This window comes from Ursus arctos, unplaced genomic scaffold (assembly GCF_023065955.2).
Source record: "Ursus arctos isolate Adak ecotype North America unplaced genomic scaffold, UrsArc2.0 scaffold_31, whole genome shotgun sequence".
NCBI classification, from domain to species: domain Eukaryota; kingdom Metazoa; phylum Chordata; class Mammalia; order Carnivora; family Ursidae; genus Ursus; species Ursus arctos.
The window spans coordinates 30,706,142-30,732,784 of record NW_026622997.1 but is presented as its reverse complement, the minus strand read 5'-3'; the positions used below and the strand labels follow the sequence as shown (position 1 = coordinate 30,732,784).

Here is a 26,643-nt window from a genome sequence, read left to right as displayed (position 1 = left end):
CCAAGCATTTGGATCTTTTGTGTTTGGTATAAACTGTACTAGAAAATAAAGCAAAGGGGTTTAGCCCCTGGTCTTTGGTGTTCTCTTTGAAGATTTTTGGGCACAGCAGAATTTGATTTGTGTCTTTGTTGACACTGAAGTAAATTTAGGTCAATTGGAAATGAGTTAATACACTGCAGTATATTATTACTATATATTGACTTTAGGGAGTTTTATCCATTATTATTAGCCTGATATGGAATGGCTGTAGAAGTGATTAATTCTTGACTTCCCCTGCTCAAACAGGAGAGCAATGTGGAATTAATCATGGCAGCGGCCTGTGAGGTGTGTTTTGTTGCATCTGTTGATTGGCCCGTTGGGTTGGTTTGCCTTGCATGAAAAAGTGTCTGTCATTTGGGTTACTGATAGTAAGAGCTAACATTGGAATGTATGCTTCTAAAAATACACATTTAATCCAGATTAATACCATTTAATCCAGAAGATCACTCTGTGAAAGTGGATGTTATTATTCCAATTACACAGGTGGGGAGAAAGGCTTAGAGAAGTTAAAGATAGGCAACATCAAACAGCTTGTAAGGAGCTCCAAAATTCCTTGCTTGTTTTGCTTTAGCAGTCTGAAAGGTGGAGGCATTCCAGGGGGTCTAAATATGAACGAAGCATGGCCCTTGCTCTCAAGGATCTTTTAAATCCAGCAAATGTGTCTTCTTATAAATATATGATAGCACATCGAGGGAAGAGCTCAGGAAGCACAGAGAAGTGCAGACAACTTCCAAGTATAGGGTCAAGATTGGTATGATGGAAGAAGAATTTGGGAGGGAAGAGTGTTTGGAGGGGAAGAAAAAGGGTGACCAAAAGCGTGGAGATGGGAAAGCAGAGGGCGTGTTATGGCTGAGGAATTGCTCTGGTTTGACTAGCGCATGAGCTGCATGAAAGAAAGTAAAAGAAAGTAGTGGAAGCTAGACCTGTGAAAGATAGGTTAGGATCAGATTGTGAAGGGCCTCGAATGCCATGCCAGACAAGAACCTCATTCTGTAGATATTTTGAGCAGGAGATGAAAAATGTAGCCCTGAAGAGGACCCAATAATAAGCATGATAAATGCTTACATTTTTAAGTTACAATTCTGTGCTAATCTGTTCACATACATTATCTCATTAATGCCTCACAGGAACTCTGTGAACAGTGTCCTCTCTCCCTTTTACAGATGTGAAATTGAGGCTCTGCAAGATGAAGTTTGCAGGTGTCAGACAGATACTGCTGGAGCTAAGACTCAGACTGGGGTCCATCAGCTTCTAACACCTTTCTATGTATCACTGATATATCAATTGCAATTTTTTAAAAAATATTTATTTAGAGAGAGGGAGGGAGCACAGGCGAGTGATGGGGTGAGTGTGCAAGAGTGGTGGGAGGGGCAGAGGGAGAGGATCTTCAAGGAGATTCCCCCTCTGAGTACAGAGTCCAACTCGGGGCTCAATCCCAGGACCCATGAGATCACGACCTGAGCCGAAATCAAGAGTCAGAAGTTTAACGACTGAGCCACCCTATATTGTCATTTTTAAAATCAGATCACCTGATAAGTTCTTAATTCTCTGTCAGGAATATCACTATAGGAAAAAAAAAAACCATTTTCAAAGTTCTGGAAGTACTGCTTCTCGGTGTTTAATTATGTTAAGGAATATAATCACCACCAAACCTGACTTGTACTGCTCTCTAACTTGGGACCAACGCTGGATGGGAAAGTGAAGAGTCAGATGATGTTTTATGTACATGCCTCATGACATCAATACATGCTCATGGCAAATGTTTTTGTTTTCATGTTCACTGTTTAACCTTATTGGCCCTATGTAAATCTTACATCAGGGAAAGCCTGTTCCTGGGGCATTTCTAGATGCTTAAAGCAATGATATTTTTCCTAGCTAAAATACGTTTCTTCTCAGCAGGTTTTCTTACTTATAAATGATCATGACTACTGATGAAGGTGCCAAGAACAATGGAGAAAACCCAGCAGCAGCTGTGGCTGAACGTGGAGAGGATATCACCTCTAAAAAAGATAGAGGAGTATTAAAGGTGAGGTTACAAGGACGAATGACATGCAGGGAAATTTGCTATCTGGAAGGATGATTTATAAAAATCTTTGTTTCTTTTGGCTGGAAGTGGAGGTGGCTAACGTTTATCGGGGCGTACTAAGTGTGAAGCACTATAGCCCAGTTCTCAGTTCCTCTTCATGACTTGAGGTTTATTTTTAATCCCAGATTATAGATGGTGAAACTGAGGCCCAGCTGGGCAAATAAATGCAGGTCTGGGGTCCAGATCCAAGTTACGTGTGACTCTAAAAGGCTGTGTCTCCCAGTTCTCAGAGTGTACACATGGGTTATTATTTAACGTAGTATTTAAGTATATGAAGGCTAGCTAGTGACAAGTCAGTTTGAGACTTACTAGAGGATAAAGAAAAGCTGACTTGCAAAGTTCAAAAGGATTTGTTTTTACATACAAATTGTGCAGTGAAGATATTTTTTGAGGTTTCCTCAGAGAATATATATTTTGAATTAGCTTTCCTCGTTAAAACACACTGTGTATTTTCCACTCTGTAATCATTTGTGCATGTGTGTTTTTGTATCTCACAAAGGTCTTATGAGACAATCAGAGCACCTCTGGACCCTTCCATTTTATTTATGGAAGGTGTATATTGGTATTCCATGTAAGTAAATACACTGTGCTGAGAGAGGTTAAATGATTTTAGTCATATTGTCATTATTTCTCCTACACTGTTGTTACTCATACAAGTTTTCTATAATATTTTTCTTGCTGAAAAGATTATCTTACACATTCTAAATATTACCACTAAGCTGAATTTTAATATCTCCGTGTGTCAGCAGCAAATGAGAATTTTTTAGTTTGTTTTGTCTAATCTTATATGAAAGCTTTTTTTCCTGTGCCTGAATCTTCTGAATGTTTTACTGTTACCTTGCTACATGCCAAGCAAAATTTTGGAGAATTTCAACCCTAGAAAGAGGGGCTTTATGCCCTAGATTGATATTATGCTGTCTTTCAGTGGGCCTTTCAACCTGTAACTGTATGAATTACTTCTCCCAAACTCCAGGCTGCTTCTGGAGACAGTAGGTATTTTGCAGGCTGTCCTCAGCATCTCCCTGCTCTATTTGAGTGCTTCTCTTTCATCTTTTCAGTGTACCCATATGGAGAACACAGTCCCCAACCTGCCTTCAGCCCTGCTTTGTTCCAGGGAGTAAATCCGATAAGATTTTTAGGCTTGTAAGAAACATTTTGAGGTCGTAAGCCCTTTAAATCATCTCATTTATCCCTGTCTAGAGCCTTGAGTTTCACTGTGGGGCTTTTGGTTAAGATTAAATAGGTCCTCTAGCTGTGTGACGTAGGGCAATTTAACCTCTCTGTGATGAAATTTCCTCATTTGTAATATTGGAATACTACTACCTACTTCATAAAGTTATTGGGATTATATAAAGCATTTAGCACAGTACTTATCTATAGTAATTCCCCCCCCCTCTCTCTATATATATATAAATTTTTTTTTTTTTTTTTAAGACCAAGGCACATCTGGGAAGTCAGTGACTAGCTCAGGAGAATAAAATTACATTGTGGAGCTTACGTTTGTAAAATGAATCTAGACTAGATTGTATCCTTAAAGTATCTCCTTAAGGTAACTCTTCACATCTTTCCATTTCTTCCAATCCAGAGCCCCTAGCAACTAACATTCTACTCTCTGTTTTTGTGAGTTCGGCTTTTTTAGATTCCCCTTCTAAGTGAGATTATATAGGATGGGTCTTTCTCTATCTGTCACTTAGCATAATGATCTCAGGGTCCATCCATTTGTCACAGATGGCAAGATTATATTCTTTTTTATGGCTGAATTAACATTTCCCTGTGTATCTGTGTACCACATTTTCTTTATCCACTCATCTATCTGTGGACGCTTGGGTTGTTGACATAGCTTAGGTGTTGTAAATAATGCCGCACTGAACATGGGGACACATATATCTTTTTGAGCTAGTGTTTTCATTTTCCTTGGAGAAGTACCCAGTAGTGGACTTGCTGGATCATATGGTAGTTCTATTTTTTTTTTTTAAAGATTTTATTTATTTATTTGACAGAGATAGAGACAGCCAGCGAGAGAGGGAACACAAGCAGGGGGAGTGGGAGAGGAAGAAGCAGGCTCATAGCAGAGAAGCCTGATGTGGGGCTCGATCCCATAACACCGGGATCACACCCTGAGCTGAAGGCAGACGCCCAACCGCTGTGCCACCCAGGCGCCCCTGTTTTTAATTTTTTGAGGAACCTTTGCACTGGTTTCCACAGTGGCTGCAACAGTTTACATTCCCACCAATAATACAGAAGTGTTCCCTTTTCTCCACAACCTTGCCAACACTTATTAGTTCTTGTCTTTTTGATCGTAGCCATTCTAACAGGTGAGGTGGTATCTTGTGGATTTCATTTGCTTTTCTGGGTTTGTTTTCTTTATTTCTTTTTCAGTTATTTCCTTGTTAGGAGTGTATAGAGACACAACTGATTTGTGTGTGTTGATTTTGTATCCTCCCACTTTATTGAAATCATTGATTAGTTCTAACAGGTTTTTGGTGGAGTTGCAGTAATGATTCTTTTCCTTTAAAGAATGTCTGGATTTTTGAACTAAAAAAGTTGTAGAATATAAGTTTACAGTGTTTATGTGGTAATATGAGGGTGGGGCTGGGAGAACACATCTTAAGGAATTTAGGAGTGAATAATTGAATTCTTTATATAAAAATTCAGACTCTTCCCCTACAATGATATTTCTTGGAGATTAGCTAGCATCCTCTGTTATCTAATAAAAATGACTAATTTGGCATAGGTGATTGACAGAATAAATTATACCACCACATGCCTGGATTTGGTTTTCTTTTCCCAGAACTGACCAACTGCATTAGTGGTCTTCTCTGCCAAGAACAAAATAAATATACTGGATTTTATGACAGCTAACTGTTTTTCAGCCTGGAGCTTTTTTGGCATTTGCTTTACTAGAAAACAAGTTATTCAGTATCATATCAAAACTATGCAGTGATACTGTTTTTTTTACACATTAAATATTGCTCACATAATAGGAAATATAACCTGTTTTACCAGGAAATTGAGCTTTTTGAAATTAAACCAAACTAGTGGAATCTAGTCAAAAGGTAATGTTTTTAGCAAAGGAGGGAAGTAAATAAAATCTCCCCGTTGTAACTTTGCTTTAGACTTCTTTTTGAATGGTTTTGAAAGTCCATTAATTTTTTTGGTCTAATTCAGTTTGTGTATGAACTAGCTCTGTGTTTCGAGAGATTTTAGTGTCAAAGCATGAAGCAGGATCTCTTGGTTGTATTATTATGTTATTTTGAGGGAATAATTGAATAAGCATTAAAGATTGAGAGTAGTGCAGGACAGTTCTCTAACAGCGAGTGTTATTGAGAGAACTGGGAGGGAAGCCTTTAGAAAGGACGTAATTATGTGTAAATCTGCCTGGGTAACGTGGACTGGACTGTGCGACCTTTTTATTCTCTGATTAGAATAAAGTCAGCTCCTTTTTCTTGATGTCTGTCTTTTCTAGATTGTCAAAAGAGTGGGGAATAGTGAGGAAACACCAATGATTGGAGACAAAGTTTATGTCCATTACAAAGGAAAATTGTCAAATGGAAAGAAGTTTGATTCCAGTCATGATAGAAATGAACCATTTGTCTTTAGTCTTGGCAAAGGTAAGAGCGTATTTTTGAGTTGTGTTTTGCTTGGATTTATTGCCGTTTATGTCATATAGGAGCTGGTCTATCCCACATAGGAGCTATTGGATTGAATTTTATAATGTCAAAACTGTTTTCTTGTTTTGTTGTTTATCTGTTTACTGTGTTGACACTTGCATGGGAGGTACACACACTGCGGTGGTAGAGGCCGCTGGTGCCCTGGGACAAATCTAGGTGGCGGCACCAAACTCCGCCAGTGATCATTTATGTTTTGCTGCCCTCAGTCACTGTGTAAATGAGAAAAAGAAGGGAAGCCAGTTTCACTTAATGTCCTTGATAAAGTATAAAAATACTAATTTTATTAAATCATAATCCTTGAGTTTCACATTGTTTTGCTGTTTTGTGACAGATAGGGACGCACACGTGGAGCACTTCTGCACACCCAAGTGTAGTGGTTATCTCATGGAGAAGCACTTGTGCGCTTGAGTACATTTTTTCATAAAGGGCAAACTGTTGTTATTTAGACTTGAATATTTAGTATTTGGCAGATACTTTCTTAAAAATGAATGAAGTGAGCCTGTCACTTCAAGGAAAACAACTGGCAATGTTTCTTACGATCGAGTTTTCAAATGAAAATTACAGTTTTGGGAAATGTGTATCTGGCGCTGTGAGCTTGGCAGCTTTCCAAAACTTGAAAGACTTCTGATGAGATCAATGGGTTTTAATGAATGTGATTTTAAAAATATTTTATAATGAAATGTGTTAACATTTGGAAGATCTGTGTAACTCAGTGAACCAATATTTTCCCAATACTAGATGTTACAAAATCATGCATGACTAAAAGATCCATTCATTGCGCAAGCTAGACCAGTGGATTTTAATGTAAGATGATACAAAAAGTTCATTGATAATGCTTTCAGATTCCGCATTGCAGCTAGCCTTTATGAAACTACCACTTGTCCAGCTTTGATGTCATATTAGATGATTATATTCATAATTACCTGAAAATGCTGTTAAAGTACTCTTACCTTTTCCAACTATCTATCTTTGTGGGTTTGGATTTTTTCTGCAGACTTAAACCAAAATTGCAACAGTTGAATGCAAAAGTAGGTATGAGAATCTGATTGTCTTTTATTAAGACACATTTTACACATGTAAATTTATAAAACAATGCCATTTTCATTGATAAATTTTTTAAAATATAGTTACTTTTCATAAAAATAACTTGTGTTAACATATAATGAAGTTATTACCATTTTTCAATGAATTGGTAAATATTTATCTTCTTTAATTTTTAATGTGGTAAATATCGATAGATAAATGGAAGTTCCTTGAGGTCCTCCATTTTTAAGATGTAAAGAGGGTCCTGAGGAAAAAAGTTTGAGAACCACTATTTTCAGGTCTTAAATGTGATTTGTACTAATTTATTTTCAAATGCTTTTAAATGTCTTTAGTTAATTTAGTGGGGTTTTTTGGTTTTTTTTTGTTTGTTTGTTTTTAGTCTTGTAAGGAGAATAATAGCCATCACATTGAACTTTGTGGGCCATGTAGCTTGTTGAAAGTTAGTGTCTGAATTACCAACAGTTTTTTTATTCTTATTTGCTGCAGATATAAGGGACTTCTAGTTCGTTCCCAGACTAAGTGTGGGAGAAAAGGTACCCCATTCACCACCATGGCTCAGTATTGACTCTAATCCCTTTCTTTTTCTGATTGTACCAATGAATTGTTAACTAAGCATGGATTTGGGAAAGGAAACAGCAAATGAGGAACTATGGAGTTAAACTCTTCCTGCCTCTCTTCTACTCTCTCTTCCTTGGTACTCACAGGCGTAGGTCACGGTGGCTTCCGCTTCCTGTCCAACTGTGGTGCTGGCTATGCCTCTGCTCCCTTCTCCTTTGGGTCTTCAGTGAGTTAGTGGTCATGTGAGATTAATCTTGTGTTTCAGTATGATATCAATCAAAATCAAATACAGATTCTCTTTCTTGATAAAGCAGGTAATGATTGACAGTTAAATTAGAATTTGTCTCTTTTTTGTTGATTTAGGGGGATGTGAACCTTTAGGGCCACCAGCATGGCTGTGGCATCAGTATTTGAGATGACCTCCGAGTAAATGGCCTCATCAGACATCTTAGACATCTTTGTTCCCACTGCCCCGCCCCCCAAATTCTTACTCTACCCTTTGAATTTCTGTCTTAAAGAAATTGAGGGATTTGAGATAACACACCTTCTCTGAGCAGCTATCTTTGCAAGTAGACATAAGAATTGCAAAGAAAAGGGGCGCCTGGGTAGCGCAGTCGTTAAAGCGTCTGCCTTCGGCTCAGGGCGTGATCCCGGCGTACCGGGATCGAGTCCCACATCGGACTCCTCCGCTGGGAGCCTGCTTCCTCCTCTCCCACTCCCCCTGCTTGTGTTCCCTCTCTCGCTGGCTGTCTCTCTGTCACATAAATAAATAAAATCTTTAAAAAAAATAATAATAATTGCTAAGAAAAAAAAATTGCTAGGAACTTACATTACCATCTTCTCTACCCACATTTTCTTAATAAACTACCCTCTGATGAATGAGTCTTTTATGTTTCCTTGAATTTTGAGCCAAGATAAAATAGGCGACTTCCAGTTGACTTGGTATGCATGACACACCTATCTAGAGACAGTGTGGTTAGATGGGGAGAAGAGCGTCTACCTGGGTGTTAGGAAGCCAGGGTTCCTGTTTTCACTCTTCCCTGTGTCATTTTAACATGAGTAAGCCACCTAGCCTTCCCTCCTCCTCCTTTAAAAACGAGACATCTATGGAAAAGCTTTTAATCCTGGCTATGATTCCATTCTTGTACCTTCTGCAGAGAGTACAGGAACAAAAACTGTAAAAGACTAAAAACCGCAGCAATGACAGAACCTTTAGAGGCCCGCTTCAGAAGATAATTAGAAATATGAGAATAGAGCAGTATGGTTGTGGTAACCTTCTGTAGCATGTGTTCAGTTGACTGTAAAGCAGGAAACATTGGTTAGGCAGTTTATAGCTGCTTCATCAAAATGAAGAAAAATAATATAAATAGACTATAGCATAAATATTGTATATTGAGCTCTCTTGATCCCTTAGAATTCGCCTCTCCCAAGGGAATAAACAGAAACCTTTCAGTGGAAAGTCACACTGATTTGGGGATTCTATTGTGACTTCAGTGTTTACAATAGAATTATGAGTGCTTATTTGTAAAACATTGCCATAAACATACACATGCCATATATATGTACATATACACATCCACAATTGAGCTTTACCTACAGGTTGGGTGTATATGTGTCTGTTGCTCTTTCTGTGCCATCTTTTAAACTCTGTGCCTTACTTCCCTCATTTGTAAAGTCAGGCTAGTGATAATATATACCGTTGCATATTGAAGAGTACTTAAGATATTGTACACCACTGTTTAGCACATAGTAGGCACTCACATGTTTATTACTGTTGTTACAGTGTTAGGATTATTGGCTTTCTAGTGGAATGGCAAAAACTGTGCTGTAGCAGTTTGGGTCCTAACTCTATTTACTACGCCTGCATACAAACTTTTTGAAATAATGCTTAACCATCTTTTTTAGCCCCAGGAAGTCTGGAAAGACAAATACTGAATCAGTCTAAGACAACTGATTATTACTACTTCAGAATATGTTATACAAATTAGAATGAAGAGATGGTGGTTTCCTCATTGGGTTTTCTTTTCTTTTTCTTTTTTCTTTTTTTTTTTTAGATTTTATTTATTTATTTGACAGACAGAGAGTACAAGCAGGGGGAGCGGCAGGGAGAGGGAGAAGCAGGCTCCCTGCTGAGCAGAGCGCCCGACGTTGGGCTCGATTCCAGGACCCTGGGATCATGACCTGAGCCAAAGGCAGATGTTTAACCGACTGAGCCCCCCAGGCGCCCTGCTTATTGGGTTTTCTTGGAAGGCAGCTATGCTCACCACTATACCACCAACGCCTCATTGGGTTTTCCTAACTAAATCTTACATGTTCTGAATTCCTAGAACTGTGTTCATAACTCATTTTAAAAGAAGTTGAAATAAGGACTCAGGATTTTCCAGTATACTTCCATGGTAGGGTTCTGGTTTTTCCCCCTCCCTCCCTCCAACAAATATATTATCACTAAAATTGGAAAGGGATAGATTTGGGGAATGAAAGAATTATTTCTTTCAGTTCTTCAAAGTGAATCCAGGCCCCTCCCCCACCTACCCTTATCAAGGTCTGGTAGTTTCTTATAGAGGGCTGCTTCAGTGAAGTTGCTTTTGGTGTTCTTGGTATGTGACAAGCGTGGCTGGGAATTACGAAGGTGAAACTCCTATCTGTTATATTCTTCCCCCAGATTTGAGAAGAGAAACAAAGAAACCAATCATTTTGGATTCTTCACATACCTATACTTCCTCTTACTCTTGAGATTAAACTATAATGAAGTAATATCAGCAGTCTGCCTATAACATTAATCTAATCTTTGCTGCATGATGACCCATGATCACTAGTAAAACCAACTGTTAATTTAGTCAGTCATTAAATATTATAGTAAGAGAAGAAAATATATGTTGAAAGACTACTAGCTAATACTCTTTAACTGTTTGCAATACCAGGCTAAGGGCCTTATGTGCATTATCTCATTTAATCCTCACAACAATCCTATTATTTGTTCAGAGTCTTTGTACAATCTATTTAGTATCAGTTAGGTGACAATCAGTCATACTAATGTTTGCTCTAAGAGTTTTTGACTTTTTAATTGAGGTGGTATTTGCCTATAATAAAATTTACCCCTTTAAGAAAGGTACAACTTGATGAATTTTGGTAATAGTTGTATCACTGCCACCACAATCAAAATATAGACCAATTTCCTCACCCTGAAAAGTTTTCTCATGTCCTTTCGCAGTCCCTGTCCTTTCCAGATCTGGGCCCCATGTAATCCCCAATCTGGTTTCTGTTACTATCCTTTTGCATTTTCCAGAATTTCATAAATGGAATCATATGTCATTTTTGGTATTTTACCTCTTTCACTTATCATAATGATTTTGAGATTCATGAATGTTGAATTGCTGAGTAGTATTCCACAGTATGGAAATAGCACAATTTGTTCACCCATTCAGAAATTGGACATGGGGGCGCCTGGGTGGCACAGCAGTTAAGTGTCTGCCTTTGGCTCAGGGCGTGATCCCGGCGTTCTGGGATCGAGCCCCACATCAGGCTGCTCCGCTGGAAGCCTGCTTCTTCCTCTCCCACTCCCCCTACTTGTGTTCCCTCTCTTGCTGGCTGTCTCTATCTCTGTCAAATGAATAAATAAAAAATCTTAAAAAAAAAAAAAAAAGATGGAATATCTTTAAAAAAAAAAAAAAAAGATGTTGCCATACCATTTTGCATTCGCTCCAGTAATGCATGAGAGTTTAAGTTTTTCATATCCTTGCCAGCCCATAGTATGGTCAATCTCTTTAACTGTAGCCATTCTAATGGGCGTGAAATGGTATCTTATTTTGGTCATCATTTGCATTTCCCTGTTAGCTAGTGATATTGAGGGTGTCTTTTCCTGTGCTTAGTGGGCATTTGTGTATTTTCTTTTGTGAAGTATTTGTTATTTTTGACAGTTTAAAAAAATCAGTTTGTCTTTTTTATTGAGCTGTGCTCAACACAACAAGCTCTTTATCAAATTTTGCAAGTATGTTCTCACAGTGTTTGTCTTGCCTTTTCATTTTAATTGGCCTTTATAGGAGCAAAAGTTTTTAATTTTGATGAAATCCACTTTGCTATTCTTTTTTTTTTTTATGGTTTAGTACCTACCATAATTAACCAGTTTTGTTTTCATTTGGTTCCATTTTTTTGTTTACGTATGAAGAAACTATGGTACAGGGAGATGAAGTAGTTAATTAACCCAAAGTTATACAATAAAGTGGTAGGGCCAGGATTCAAACCCAAGCAATCTCTTTCAAGTTATATTAGATCTTAAGGTTTAAAACTCCCTCAAACTAGGTACAACAATAAAGTAGGCCCTGGTCCGGCAGAATTTACTGAGTGCCTGCTGTATACCAGATACTTTTCTTACAGGAATGGTAGAGTAATGAGGTTTATCAAAAGCAAAATTTTTGCTAATCATGTTTGGTATTATGGGCTAAATTCCTATTTTGAAAAGTTTTTTTTTTTTAATTGAAGTGTGTTTTTTTCATGCAAGCCTTGACATTTTACAACTAGTAAAGTACTACTAGTAATGGGTAACTGTGCAACCAATTTCCTGTGGGTTGTGTGTAGTTTAGCCATGTGCTCCTTTTATTTATTTATTTATTTTTTTAAAGATTTTATTTATTTATTTGACAGAGAGAGACAGCCAGCGAGAGAGGGAACACAAGCAGGGGGAGTGGGAGAGGAAGAAGCAGGCTCATAGTGGAGGAGCCTGACGTGGGGCTCGATCCCAGAACGCCGGGATCACGCCCTGAGCCGAAGGCAGACGCTTAACCGCTGTGCCACCCAGGCGCCCCTACTTTTAAATTTCTACTGATACTCTTGCTCCTGCTTACATATATTCTTACAATCTGTTTTGTTGTTGTTGTTGTTGTTGTTTATGTGCAGTTTAGGAGCATTCAGGATTTGGAAAGAAAGCTTTTAGACCAAAATAATTTTTCTAACCCTCTCCAAAAGTGTGAGCCAGGAAGATAGCAGACTTTGAGAAAGTACTTCCTTTGGCTTTACCTGGTATTTTGCAATAGAGGAGGAATGCTTTTGATTTCCATTGCTGAGTGCATATTAGGGAGAAGCTGATAATTAGGCAGGGTAAGAGTAAACTGGGGGGAGCTAACAAATTTCTAACTCCGTTTAAATTAGAATTACAGCATGGACCCTGTTCCTTTATTGAGTATAACAATACGGTGTTATAGTTCTTTGGGAAATAGAAAATAATCAAGACATGACTCCTGCCTTCAGGTATCTAACAGTTTAACCTGGCAGAGTTGATATTAATCTTAATGAGGCTGTCCCAGGACGGCTTATGCTGCTATATCCATTTTCTGTTTTTAAAAATATAAAGCCATGAGAATGAGGAGGTATCATCCTTTGATCAGTTTTCTTAGTAATTAAATAGAGAAATGGCAAAAACGAATATAACAGAAGACATATGAACTCTTTAAAAGAATCTTAAAATGTAAATTAATTAGTTCAGTTCATAATCAGATACTTTTGGTAGGGAGTAGAGATAAGAGCCCTTTTATAAGACATTTTAAAAAAGACCAAAACAGGGGCGCCTGGGTGGCACAGCGGTTAAGCGTCTGCCTTCGGCTCAGGGCGTGATCCCAGCGTTATGGGATCGAGCCCCACATCAGGCTCCTCCGCTACGAGCCTGCTTCTTCCTCTCCCACTCCCCCTGCTTGTGTTCCCTCTCTCGCTGGCTGTCTCGATCTCTGTCAAATAAATAAAATAAAATCTTTAAAAAAAAAAAAAAAGACCAAAACAATTTGTAAGAGGAAAAATATATAGGAAAGACTAATTTGAAAAAAGAAAACGTTCTCAATATTGTATTTTCTTTTTTTTTAAATAGAATATATTAGGAAAATATACATAGAGTTAAAATAGCGAGCGGACACTGCTACTAAGTCCTGGAAATCCTTCAATGAAGGTAAAGCAGGAATGATTCAGATGCATTTTTAATTATCTGAAACTTATTAGTGACTAGCCTTATATTTAAGTGTTTATCAACATTTATGTTTTGAAAGGAAACCCTTTTACAATGAAAACATTTTATCTTTTTTGTCTTCCTTTTCTATTCCCATATGAAGAAGTGTTTTTCTATATAATACTGTACGTCTTTCATCCTATAGTATTTTACGCATGCTCATATTTCAAATGCATACATACATTTAAAAGTTATATGGACCAATCAATAGAGAAGGGACAGTCTTTTAAATAAATGATGTTGGGAAAGCTAGATATCCACATGCAAGAGAAAAGTTGTACCCTTTACACCATATACACAAATTAAAAAATGGATCAAAACACAAGACCTAAAACTATATTTTTTTAGAAGAAAACTTAGAGGAAAAGCTTCATGAAATTGTATTTGGCAATGATTTTTTGGATGTGACACCAAAAGCAACAAGCAACAAAAGTAAAAAATACATAAATTGGACATCAAAATTAAAAACTTTGCTTCAAAGGATACAATAACAGAGTGAAAAGGCAACTTAAGGGATAGAAGACTGTCAGATATCTGACAAGGGGTTAATGTCCAGAATACATAATGAACTCCGGTGATTCCAAAACAGTGAAAAACCCCAAATAAACTGATCATAAAATGAGCAATGAACTTAGACAAATCTCCTCTACTAATATATGAATGGCCTACTAATATATATGGCCTACTAATATATAAAAAGATGCTTAACATCACCAGTCATTTGGGAAATGTAAATAAGAAGTGCAGTGAGGGGCGCCTGGTTGGCTCAGTCGGTTAAGTGTCTGCCTACAGCTCAGGTCATGATCTCGGAGTCCTGGGATTGAGCCCCACATCGGGCTCCCTGCTCAGTGGGCAGTCTGTTTCTCCCTTTCCTTCTTTTTTTTTTTTTTTTTTTTTTTTTAATGAGTTTTTATTATATTATGTTAGTCACCATACAGTACATCCCCGGTTTCCGATGTAAGGCTCGATGATTCATTAGTTGTGTATAACACCCAGTGCACCATGCAATACGTGCCCTCCTTACTACCCGTCACCGGTCTATCCCATTCCCCCACCCCCCTCCCCTCTGAAGTCCTCAGTTTGTTTCTCATAGTCCATAGTCTCTCATGTTTCATTCCCCCTTCCGATTACCCCCCCCTTTCTTTATCCCTTTCTTCCCCTACTGATCATCCTAGTTCTTATGTTCCATAGATGAGAGAAATCATATGATAGTTGTCTGTCTCTGCTTGACTTATTTCACTTAGCATTATCTCCTCCAGTGCCGTCCATGTTGTAGCAAATGTTGAGAACTCGTTCTTTCTGATAGCTGAGTAATATTCCATTGTATATATGGACCACAACTTCTTAATCCAGTCATCTGTTGAAGGGCATCTCGGCTCCTTCCACGATTTAGCTATTGTGGACATTGCTGCTATGAACATTGGGGTGCATATGGCCCTTCTCTTCACTACGTCTGTATCTTTGGGGTAAATACCCAGTAGTGCAATGGCTGGATCTTAGGGTAGCTCAATTTTTAACTTTTTAAGGGACCTCCACACTGTTTTCCAGAGTGGCTGTACCAACTTGCATTCCCACCAACAATGTAGGAGGGATCCCCTTTCTCCACATCCTCTCCAACAATTGTTGTTTCTTGCCTTGTCTATTTTTGCCATTCTAACTGGCGTAAGGTGGTATCTCAGTGTGGTTTTGATTTGAATTTCCTTGATGGCTAATGATTTTGAACATTTTTTCATGTGTCTGTTAGCCATTTGTATGTCTTCATTGGAAAAGTGTCTGTTCATATCTTCTGCCCATTTTTTGATTTGTTTATTTGTTTCTCGTGTATTGAGTTTGAGAAGTTCTTTGTAGATCTTGGATACCAGTCCTTTATCTGTAGTGTCATTTGCAAATATATTCTCCCATTCCGTGGGCTGCCTCTTAGTTTTTCTGACTGTTTCCTTGGCTGTGCAGAAACTTTTAATCTTGATGAAGTCCCATAAATTCATTTTATCTTTTGTTTCTCTTGCCTTTGGGGATGTGTCATGAAAAAGGTTGCTTTGGCCGATGTCGTAGAGGTTGTTGCCTATGTTCTCCTCTAGAATTTTGATAGATTCCTGTCTCACATTGAGGTCTTTCATCCATTTGGAGTTTATTTTTGTGTATGGTGTGAGAGAGTGGTCAAGTTTCATTCTTTTGCATGTAGCTGTCCAATTTTTCCAGCACCATTTATTGAAGAGACTGTCTTTTTCCCACCGGATGTTTTTTCCTGCTTTATCAAATATTAGTTGCCCAAAGAGCCGAGGGTCCATTTCTGGGCTCTCTATTCTGTTCCATTGGTCTATGTGTCTGTTTTTGTGCCAGTACCATGCTGTCTTTGTGATCACAGCTTTGTAGTACAGCTCGAAATCCGGCATTGTGATGCCCCCAGCTTTGTTTTTCCTTTTCAACAGTTCCTTGGAGATTCGGGGCCTTTTCTGTTTCCATACAAATTTAAGGACTGTTTGTTCCAGTTCTTTGAAAAATGTCCTTGGTATTTTGATCGGGATAGCGTTGAAAGTGTAGATTGCTCTGGGTAGCATGGACATTTTAACTATGTTAATTCTTCCGATCCATGAGCATGGAATATCTTTCCATCTTTTTATGTCTTCCTCAATGTCTTTCAAGAGTGATTTATAGTTTCTAGAATATAGGTCCTTTACGTCTCTGGTTAAGTTAATTCCAAGGTAACGTATGGTTTTTGGTGCTATTGTAAATTCTCCCTTTCCTTCTGCCCCTCCCCTTGCTCCTTCCCTTTCTCGCTCACTTTATCTCTCTCAAGTAAATAAAATCTAAAAAAGGAAAAAAAAAAACTTATAAAAACTGCAGTGAGAAATCACGTCACCCTCACCAGGACAGCTACTATCAAAAAAGGTAAGAAAATAACAAGGGTTGGCAAGGTTATGGAGAAATTGAAATCCTTGTGCACTATCGGTGGGAATGTAAAATGGTGCAGCCAAGATGGAAAGCAGTATGGCAGTAGCTCAAAAAAATTAAAAATACAATTACCCTATGACCCAGCAATTTTACTTCTGGGTATGTTCCCAAAAGAACTGAGAGCAGCGTCTCCAAGAGATACTCGCATACTATGGGACACCTGGGTGGCTCAGTCAGTTAAGTGTCTGCCTTTGGTTCAGGTCATGATCCTGGGGTCCTGGGATCGAGCCCACATCGGGCTCCTTGCTTAGTGAGGAAACTGCTTCTTCCTCTGCCTGCCGCTCCCCCTGCTTGTGCTCCCTCTCTCTCTGACAAATAAATAAATAAAATATTTTTTAAAAAGGAGATACTTGCATATTCATGTTTGTAGCAGCATTACTCATTATAGCCAAAAGATGGAAGCAACCCAAGTGTTTATCGCTAGATGAATGAATATTTTGTCGTACACACACACACACACATACACACACAGAGGAATATTATTCAGCCTTTAAAAAAGAGGGAAATCTGACACGTGACAGCACTGATGAAACGTGAGAATACACTAAGACAAAAAAGCCAGTCATGAAAAAAACAAATACTATGTGGGTCTCCTGACTGGCTCTGTTGGTAGAGCATATGACTCTTGATCTCCGGGTTGTAAATTCGACTAGTCCCATGTTGGGTGTAGAGATTACCTAAAAATAAATATCTGAGGGAAAAAAAAGACAAATAATATATGATTCCACTTACATCTAGATGAATCTAGAGTAATCAGATTCATAGAAATGGTGGAATGAAAGTCTTGCAAGGGCTTGGGGCAGGAGGAAATGGGAAGTTATTTAATGGGTAGAGTTTTAGCATTGCATTGCAAGATGAAAAAGTTGTAGAGACTGGTTGTATAACAATGAATATACTTAACAGTACTGATCTGCACACCTAAAAATGGTTGTGATGGTAAATTTTGTATGTATTTTACCACAATTTTTAAAATGTTTTAAATCAATAAAGAAAAATGTTAGAATGTTCTAAAGTGGTCACTATAGTTATATTTTATTGTGGATGAAAGTATTCCATGATTAAATTAAAATGTTATATTTTAAAATGTGTTATATGATTATTTTATTTTATAAATCTATTTATTTAAATTCTAGTATAACTAACATACAGTGTTACATTAGTGTCAGGTGTACAATATAGTGATTCAACAATTCTATACTTTCAGTGCTCATCATGGTAAGTGTACTCTTAACCCCCTTCACCTATTTTACCCATCCCCCCACCTACCTTCCTTCTGGTACCTACCAGTTAGTTCTCTATATTCAAGAGTCTGGTTTTGGTTTTTTTGTTTTGTCTGTTTTGTTTTATTGTCTTTTTTCTTTGTTCATTTGTTTTATTTCTTAAATTCCACATATGAGTGAAATCATATGGTATTTGTCTTTCACTGACTGACTGACTTCTTTTCTTTCTTTAGAGATGGGAAGAGAAGGGATGAGGCAGGGAGAGAGAAAATCTTAAGCAGGCTCTACACCCAGGGCAGAGCCCAACACGGGGCTTGATCCCATGACGCTGAGATCATGATCTGAGCCAAAATCAAAAGTCGGGCACCTGGGGCGCCTGGGTGGCACAGCGGTTAAGCATCTGCCTTCGGCTCAGGGTGTGATCCCGGCATTGTGGGATCGAGCCCCACATCAGGCTCCTCTGCTATGAGCCTGCTTCTTCCTCTCCCACTCCCCCTGCTTGTGTTCCCTCTTTTGCTGGCTGTCTCTATCTCTGTCAAATAAATAAATAAAATATTAAAAAAAAAAAAAGTCGGGCGTTTAACCAATTGAGCCACCCTGGTGCCCCGCTGACAGACTCACTCCACTTGACATTATACCTTCTAGATCCATCCATATTGTTGCACATTGCAAGATTGCATTCTTTTTTATGACTGAGTAATATTCCATTGTGTATATGTATATATATCTTATTCTGCATCTTTATCCATTCATCTATTGATGGATATTTGGGTTGCTTCCGTTAAAATGTGTTAATATGATTTTTTAATAGACATTATTGTTAGAGCATTTTTAGGTTCACAGTAAAATTGAGCAGAAGGTACAGAGTTCCGTTATACGCCCCCTTCTCACACATGCATAGCCTCCCCTCCCCCCCAAACATACTCCACCAGAATGGTACACTTGTTAAAATTGATGAACCTACATTGAAGCTATAAAATTTTATGAGTTGATTTTTTTATTTTATTTTATTTTATTTTAATTTTATTTTTTTATTTTATTTTTTAGATTATTTTATTTTATTTTTATTTTATTTAATTTTAATTTTATTTTAATTTAGTTTAATTTAATTTTATTTTATTTGACAGAGCATGAGCAGGGGGAGAGGTAGGCAGAGGGAGAGGGAGAAGCAGGCTTCCAGTTGAGCAGGGAGCCTGATGTGGGGCTTGATCCCAGGACTCTGGGATCATGACCTGGGCCGAAGGCATATGCTTAACTCACTGAGCCACCCAGGTGCCCGAATTTTATGGGCTTTTTTGGTTTGTTCGGTTTTGGTTTTGTTTGTAGAGAGGGAGAGGGTGGGGATGGACAGAGAGAGACTCCAAAGCAGGCTCCACACCCAGCACAAGAGCTTGACAAAGCCTGACAAGGGGCTCAATCTCACAACCCTGAGATGACGACGTGAGCCGAAATCGGGAGTTGGACACTTAACTTACTTGAGCCATCCAGGTGCCCCAAAATTTTGTATTTTAAAATGTATTCTTTGATTACACTTTGCAGAAGGAAGAAAAAAAGTACAGTTCATTGCTTTTATACTGGGCTTTTTGTATACTTTTAAACTTCCAATTGCCTACAGTTAGTTATATATAGAAAGCATTTGAACTGAGGGATAGCTACATTATACATTTCTTTAAATATATATTTTTACTTCAGATATTGTTACAAATGAAATAGGACTCCTGAAATTGATAAATTGCGTTTGAGCTAATAATTGAAGTCCAGATCAAGTGTAAGAACAAATTCTGTATTCTTGGTGTATTATACCTATAATTATGATCCTAAAGATCAAAATATCCTAAAGATTAAGAATCTTAAAAATGTTTATGCTTTGACCCCATAATTCTGCTCCAAAGAATTGAACCTAAGGAAGTATGGGAGAAGCTTGCTTAACCAACTGTGGACTAATTATGCTCTCCATTCTGTTTGCAAATATGAGTGATACTGCTGTTTTCCTATTCTGTGGTGTGGTCCATACTCTGCTTGTGGTCCATACTCTGCTTCAGCCAGTTTGAGTGGGCCTTGTTAGTGCCCTCCAGCCACAGACCACTGGGGACACAGATGTCACTGAACAAGTTGGGTTCATTACTCATTGTAGGGAGGGAAAATGCATATGGGAAATGTGGGGTATTTCAGTAGGAGTGTTCAAAAGGATTTATTATAGAATTTGGGCTTGTATTAGGTGATTTGGGAAAAGGTTTAAGGAAGAGGGTCTTTGGGGCGCCTGGGTGGCACAGCGGTTAAGCGTCTGCCTTCGGCCCAGGGCGTGATCCGGTGTTATGGGACCGAGCCCCACATCAGGCTCCTCCACTATGAGCCTGCTTCTTCCTCTCCCACTCCCCCTGCTTGTGTTCCCTCTCTCGCTGGCTGTCTCTATCTCTGTCGAATAAATAAATAAAATCTTTAAAAAAAAAAAAAAAAAAGGAAGAGGGTCTTTGCTCTGGATGGGATATTGTTAGGATGTGGGCCGATTCTTCAATATCTTAATAAATCTTATCTAGGAGGCAGGCTGAATAGACAAGAGACTAAAGCTATACCTGCTGGAGAAGCAGCAGTCACTCCTGTCAGCCAGGAGAGGGGGATGTTTGGTATTTTGTAGGTTGCACAATGACCTTATTTTTTGTCCAGACAAAATTTTGAAGTGTTTTTGTTTTGTCTCACTTTTTCATGGTCTCAGAGTGACCTTGTCTGATGTTGATGTTTTGTGAGATTGTTTATGTCCAACAGGAGAATAGCATGGCCTAGCTTCCCCCAGGCCCGCTTCAGACATCATTAAGGCCTAGATGTCAGTATCAAGCAGTTTCCAGATGTTAGGGGCTGCTTTTTTCTTCCTCTTAGTAAGAATCAGTTGAAACCTGTTTATATCCATTGTGCTTCTTGTAATTATAGAATTTAATTAGATCGTATATAAAGCACTTAAATTAGTGTAGAAAGAAAGAGGGATTATTTCAATGAAAACTTGAACATTTTTGGAAAGACTTACTGAGGTGAATTGCTAAAAGCATTTTTTAAATTGCTATTGAATTAGGGATGGGTAAAAGGCAAAAACAAGTAGGCCGTTCAGAACACATTTTTACCAGAAGGGTTCTTTGTACTGATTGCTTTACAAGTATCTGGTCCTCAGTCCACTTTAAACCCACATTGTAAATTGAAATGATATATCGTAAATATGATGTATACAGTAAACGAGACGTGGAACTCTTTATCACCAGGGCCACACTCACAGACAAGGAGTTGACCTTGTAGCAAAGATTAGTGAATTAATATACTTTGACGTGGTTTAAGGTAAAAAAAAAAAAATGTTTGAGGTATGTATATGTTCTTTTTTTGATTCCTCACTTGAGGCAACATTTTAAATTAACCTACCAACTATAGTTCTGATTGTCAGGTAACAGGCTTTTACTACTCAAAAAAAACCAAAAAACAAAAAAAAAAAAACAGCTACATGAAGGTTTAGGTGCAAAATTGTTCATTAAAACTTTATAATAGTAAAAAAAAAAAAAGAAGAACCTGAGTGTTTATTAATGGAAGTGATGAGATTATAATCAAAAGCTGAAATAGTATATAGTTATTAAAAGTCATTTTTTAGATACTGTCTTTTAACAAGAAAAATGCTCATACAGAATGAAATGTAAAGAGGAAATCACAAAACCAAATAAACTATGACCAGAATTTTAAGAATGAATATGTAAAATTTTTAAATGCAAACAAAATGTACATATATCATTCGGAAGGAAATGAACCAGGGAATTGACAGTTTACCCCAGATGCTGGGATTTCAGAGGTTTTAATATACTCTATGCTCTTCTGTATTTTCCAGTTCTATCATGAGTATATATTATTATTTTTTGTGTGTTTTGTATTTTTTTTAATTGGGGAAGTATATTTTTTTCTTTTTTATTTTAAGTTTTTATTTAAATTCCAGTTCGTTAACATACAGTGTAATATTAGTTTCAGGTATACAATATAGTGATTCAACACTTCCATACAATAGCTGGTACTCATCACAACAAAGGGAAATAATTTTTTTGAAGATTTTATTTACTTATTATTTTAGAGACAGAGAGAGAGATTGAGAGAATGAGTGGGAGGAGGGGCAGAGGGAGAAGCAGGCTCCCCGATGAGCAGGGAGCCCGATGTGGGGTTTGATCCCAGGACCCTGGGATCATGACCTGAGCCGAAGGCAGATGCTTAACCGATTGAGCCACCCAGGTGCCCAAGAGGAAATACTTTTTAAGAAGAGTCTCTCAATTGGCAATTTTAGAAATATATACCTGTGTTCATACCAGTGTGGCTCTTTGCTCAGTGTTTCATTCAGTAATGGGATCTCGATGTAAGAGCAGCTTTATGTTCCCAAATGAGAAAAAAAGCAAAGGCGCGGGCATGATTTTTTTAGGTTGAGGCTCCTATGGATTTAATTGACAGGCTAATGTTTCTGACTTCTAAGGCCTAGTGCAGACCTTATCTGTGAATTAAGCTTTTGCTGATGGCTCTAATCCCCACCCAAAAGCAAAAGCCCCTTGTTTATACTCTGTGTTAGTGTTTACCATGATTTGTTTAAAACAAAAACAGTGCATGTATCTTTCTCTTCCACTAGCCATACTACATTCCATGGTCCTTGGAAGGAAGATGCGAATGGCCATCTTTGTATTAATAGCTATACCTTTGTTCCTCGGTAATTGGCTAAATGTCTTGAACAAATGCACAGTAGTAACTCCCACAATATGAAGATTTCCTGAAGAAGTATGTCTTAAAGTATCAGAGTTGATAGTAAAAAAAGAAAAAAAAATGTTCTCGAGGGCCCTCTCTAAAACCTAGCAGTCTTTGAGGAGAATCCGTGACAGGAAAGCCAACCTATCAACGGGAGACTTTACATTTCACCTGATGATTCTGGGCTGTTTTCACAGTAGAACCATGTGTGAGCATATAAATTGATGTAGCCATTTTGGAAGGGCATTTGGGCAATATGTCTGTCAAATTGAAAATGCACATCACCTTTGCATTTCTAGGAATTTACCCTCCAAATATACTTGCACAAAGTAGACAATCATATATGGACAAAATATGTTTCTCGGTAGGAGAGTGACTGGAATATTATGCCGTCATTTAGAATGAGGTAGATCTGTTTGTATTTACGATGATGATGATGGCTGTCCTTTTATTATTTATTATTTTTATAAGTAGGCTCTACACCCAGCATAGGGCTTGGACTCCGAACCCCAAGATCAAGAGTCGCATGCTCTACTGACTGAGCCTATATGCACCCCGATAATGATTGCTGTTCTTTATTAAGCCAGACACCATGCTGTGCATTTGACATGTTTTATCTAATAATTCTTATAACAATTTTATGGCAGACACTATTATTATCTACATTTTGCCAATGAGAAGCTAAGGCACAGCCCTTAAATAATTTGCACATCACCTGTAAGGGGCAGACCTGGTATTTGAATCCAGATAGTTTGAGGTTAAAACAGGTTGCACTTTTAACCTCTAAGATGCATATTCTCTCTTCTACTGACAAAGAAAGATCAAGGGGGGTGCAGAGAGAGAATCACAAGCAGGCTCCATGCCCAGCATGGAGCCTGACTCGGGCTCCATCTCACAACTCTGAGATCATGACCTGGGCCGAAACCAAGAGTTGGTCGCCCAACTTACTGAGCCACACAGGTCCCTCAAGATATATATTAAATGAAAAGCCTAATTTAATGTATAGCATGCTATCATTTGCATCTTAAAATTTTTAAAAAGTGACAGCACACACAGGAAGGATATAAAAGGAACAACAGTGGCTTCTTACAAGGAGGGAATGGATATCCTTTCACTTTATATCTTTCTCTCTTGTGTGTGCTTTAATAATAAGCATATGTAACTTACAAATTTTTAAGTAAAATAAGTATCTGATCTTTTGAAAAATTTTAATTCTTAATGAAGACAAGCTTAGTCATAAGTCACGAATGCTTAATGCATCTCTACTTACCAACCTCGGTATAGAGTTCCCCTTATTCTAATATCCTATCACCTGCTCTCAGTTCAGGATAATAGCTTTCTTCAAAATTTACTTCCACTGGGATTCATTGTTTACCTGAATTCGCTGTCAGTCCTTAAGTTTTTGATTGACATCAGACCTCATTTTTGTATTTTACCCCTTTAGATCGCCTACATTTTTTTATTGTTTCCCAAAGCATTTGAGACTGCTTATTGTAAGATATAATTACAATTACATAAGCTAGGGGCACCTGGGTGGCTCAGTCAGTTAAGTGTCTGCCTTTGGCTCAGGTCATGATCTCAGGGGCCTGGGATCGAGCCTGCTTCTCCCTCTCCCTCTGCCTTCCACTTTCCCTGCTTGTGCCCTCTCTCTCTCTCTCTGTCAAATAAAACAGAAAAAAAAATTATATAGGCTAATACACTTCTACAGTTGAGTAAAGTCAACATTTAGTTTCCTGGAAGCAGGAAAAAAGGAATCTGAGTTCAGTAGTTCTTGTGATTTGACAAAAGAACACATAATCATTTGTTTAAAAAAACAAAACTTTTTTTTTTTCTAAATTTTGAGAAGACATCTTTCATGGGCCAATTTATGCAATTTATACTTTCCCAGTTGTTAGTTGTTTTTGTCTACCCAACTAAATTATAAGCTTCCTTAGGACAAATTCCATTTTATTCCATACCGTTTTGGTTCTATCTATACCTAGAAAAATGCCCTTATTATTATAGTCGAAATTATAAATTAAGCAACAACTGCAACCCAGATATATTTCAAAGATTATGTTATTGCCGCTTTTCAAAGATTCAATCTGGGAGCAATTTAGAAACTGATACTACTTTCATCCTTCTCAGCAGGGAAGCTACTCTGATCACCTTCAAAAATCACAATTTATTTCTTAGTGGGTAGCTTTTTACCAGGTTCTTTTGTAACCCCTGCTTCCTGAGTGTGTAATGTAAAGAGAATAGGAAATTTGTTTGAACTTGTGTTTATGACAGTTAAATATTTTTAAATATGGCCTGTAGCGTTCAACCACCTTTTTCTTTCTATTAGGCCAAGTTATCAAGGCATGGGACATTGGGGTGGCTACCATGAAGAAAGGAGAGGTCTGCCATTTACTTTGCAAACCAGAGTATGCATATGGCTCGGCCGGCAGTCTCCCCAAAATTCCCTCAAATGCAACTCTCTTTTTTGAGGTGAGTGTGTGTGTGTGTGTGTGTGTGACGTTGCCTTGTTAGCATCTGTTCTACTATAGTGCTGGCTCTGAAGCAACAAGCAGTGGAACAAGGAGCTAGGCTTGCTATTGAGAATCAGATCCAACTTATTTATTTTGGAGCTTGGCTTCTTGAATTGTTTCCCACAAACCCAAGGGGTGTGTGCCAGTGCTTTCTTAGAAGCGTGTTTCTGGCACAGAAATGTCATATCCAAATAAACAACAGACACCAGGCTTAAGAAATAAAGGTTCTGGTCAGTGGTGTGAGTATAACATACTCAAAATGGACCAGAAGACAGGTTGGAAATGTGGGAGGCTAGTGTTGAAATGTACCTAAACCAGATTGTAAGATTTTTTCGTATTATACAGGTTCACTATTTGTCACAGATCTCACTTCTTCATTAGAAGCAGTAGGTGGTGGTAATGTTATTCATCCTGTGTTGAATTACATATGTTTGTCCAAATCTGTTTAAAAAATTGAGGGAGGAAATGCCTGAAACATCATAACTAGGTAAAAAACACCTTTAGTTGGTCGTAGCCCTGATTGATAAGATTTATTTTTACATTTAAAAAGGGAATTCCATGAATCTGGGGTGGAAAGGTGGTGGCCTTTAGAGTCAGACAAAATAGTTCTGGGCCAGCACCTTGTAGCTCTGGCTTCTTGCCCACAAGGCAGCTTTCCTAGTATTTCCTGTCTGTCTTTGCACTGCAACCCCGCAGGATGCAGTCCTAGACATTATCATTACGTGAAGGCTCTTTCCAGGTATTGAAAGTGCAGTGTTCCTTTTTTCCTACTTTTCCAATAACTGAGATGCATAGATAAATATAAAAGAGTTTTATTTTGTAAAATGAAAGGAGAATTGGTTGCCCTTGTCTTTAAGTATGTTAAGTTGGCTCTGTTTGGTCTTTTCTCAGCCAAATTCTTTTTTCCTTTCTAGATTGAGCTCCTTGATTTCAAAGGAGAGGATTTATTTGAAGATGGAGGCATTATCCGAAGAATCAAACAGAAAGGAGAAGGATATTCAAACCCAAATGAAGGAGCAACAGTAGAAAGTAAGTATTGCTAAATAACAGCAATTAGTCCTTAGAAGTTGGGTTCCATTTATGGGGACAAAGTGGAGATTTCTTTCTAAAAATCTGTTTATAGTAATAAACAATTGGATATAGCCCAAGAATAGTTTTAAATTCAACATTTATTTAATAGTGACTTTATTTGGTAAATATTCATCCAACATGTCCATGCTAAGTACTGTGTCAGCTTCTGTAGACCCAGAAAGTGAATAAAAGGTCATCCCATCCATCAAGTCCAAGTCTGTGGACTCCTTCATGTGCCAGCAACTATGTTAGCTGCCTTACGTATTTATTCATTTATTTCTCACAATAACCTTACGAGATAAGATTTATTATCCCCAGGTTAGAAAAGTGAGTTCCGGGAAGTTGCATAAATTGCCCAAGGTTACGGAGTTTCTAAACAGAGCAGTTAGACTGTGGTGCACTTCAGAGCTCTCCGACCCATTTCACCGGCTTTCCTCAAGATGAAAAAGTTCGTTTTAGTTAGATCAAAATTGGATAATAGTGTTCATTCTATTCTAGGAAAACTGGGTTCAAGTTCTGCTTTGCCATTTATTGGGTGATTTAAAGCTATTCCATTTTTTCATTTGCTAAGTTGGGAATAAGGATACTACTGGGATACCTGATCATTCTTCCTCCCTCCCAGAGCACGTTCTCTATACCATCATGTACCCTATACTATAATCAGTGTTTGCCCTTTTCCCCAGTACACAGCGTGAGGACCAGAATCTTTCATTTTTTTGTTTCCAGCATCACCTACAGTCCCTTACATGCATTTGGT

General features: G+C 38.0%; 1 protein-coding gene across 11 annotated transcripts in view; it reads left to right on the top strand.

The window, feature by feature from the left end:
* FKBP5 (FKBP prolyl isomerase 5) overlaps nucleotides 1-26,643 on the top strand; it is a 114,496-nt gene that overhangs the window by 50,943 nt on the left and 36,910 nt on the right. For 8 of the 11 annotated variants that reach the window (XM_026482736.4, XM_026482732.4, XM_048225774.2 and 5 more), the window contains 4 exons: nucleotides 1,939-2,065; nucleotides 5,592-5,736; nucleotides 24,632-24,774; nucleotides 25,730-25,844. In XM_026482736.4, the coding sequence (XP_026338521.2) occupies nucleotides 1,955-2,065; nucleotides 5,592-5,736; nucleotides 24,632-24,774; nucleotides 25,730-25,844 (514 nt within the window). In that variant the 5' untranslated portion in view covers nucleotides 1,939-1,954. Of the gene's footprint in view, nucleotides 1-1,935; nucleotides 2,066-5,591; nucleotides 5,737-24,631; nucleotides 24,775-25,729; nucleotides 25,845-26,643 lie in introns of all 11 variants that reach the window. The other 3 variants (XM_048225775.2, XM_048225777.2, XM_026482737.4) reach the window with 1 other exon arrangement.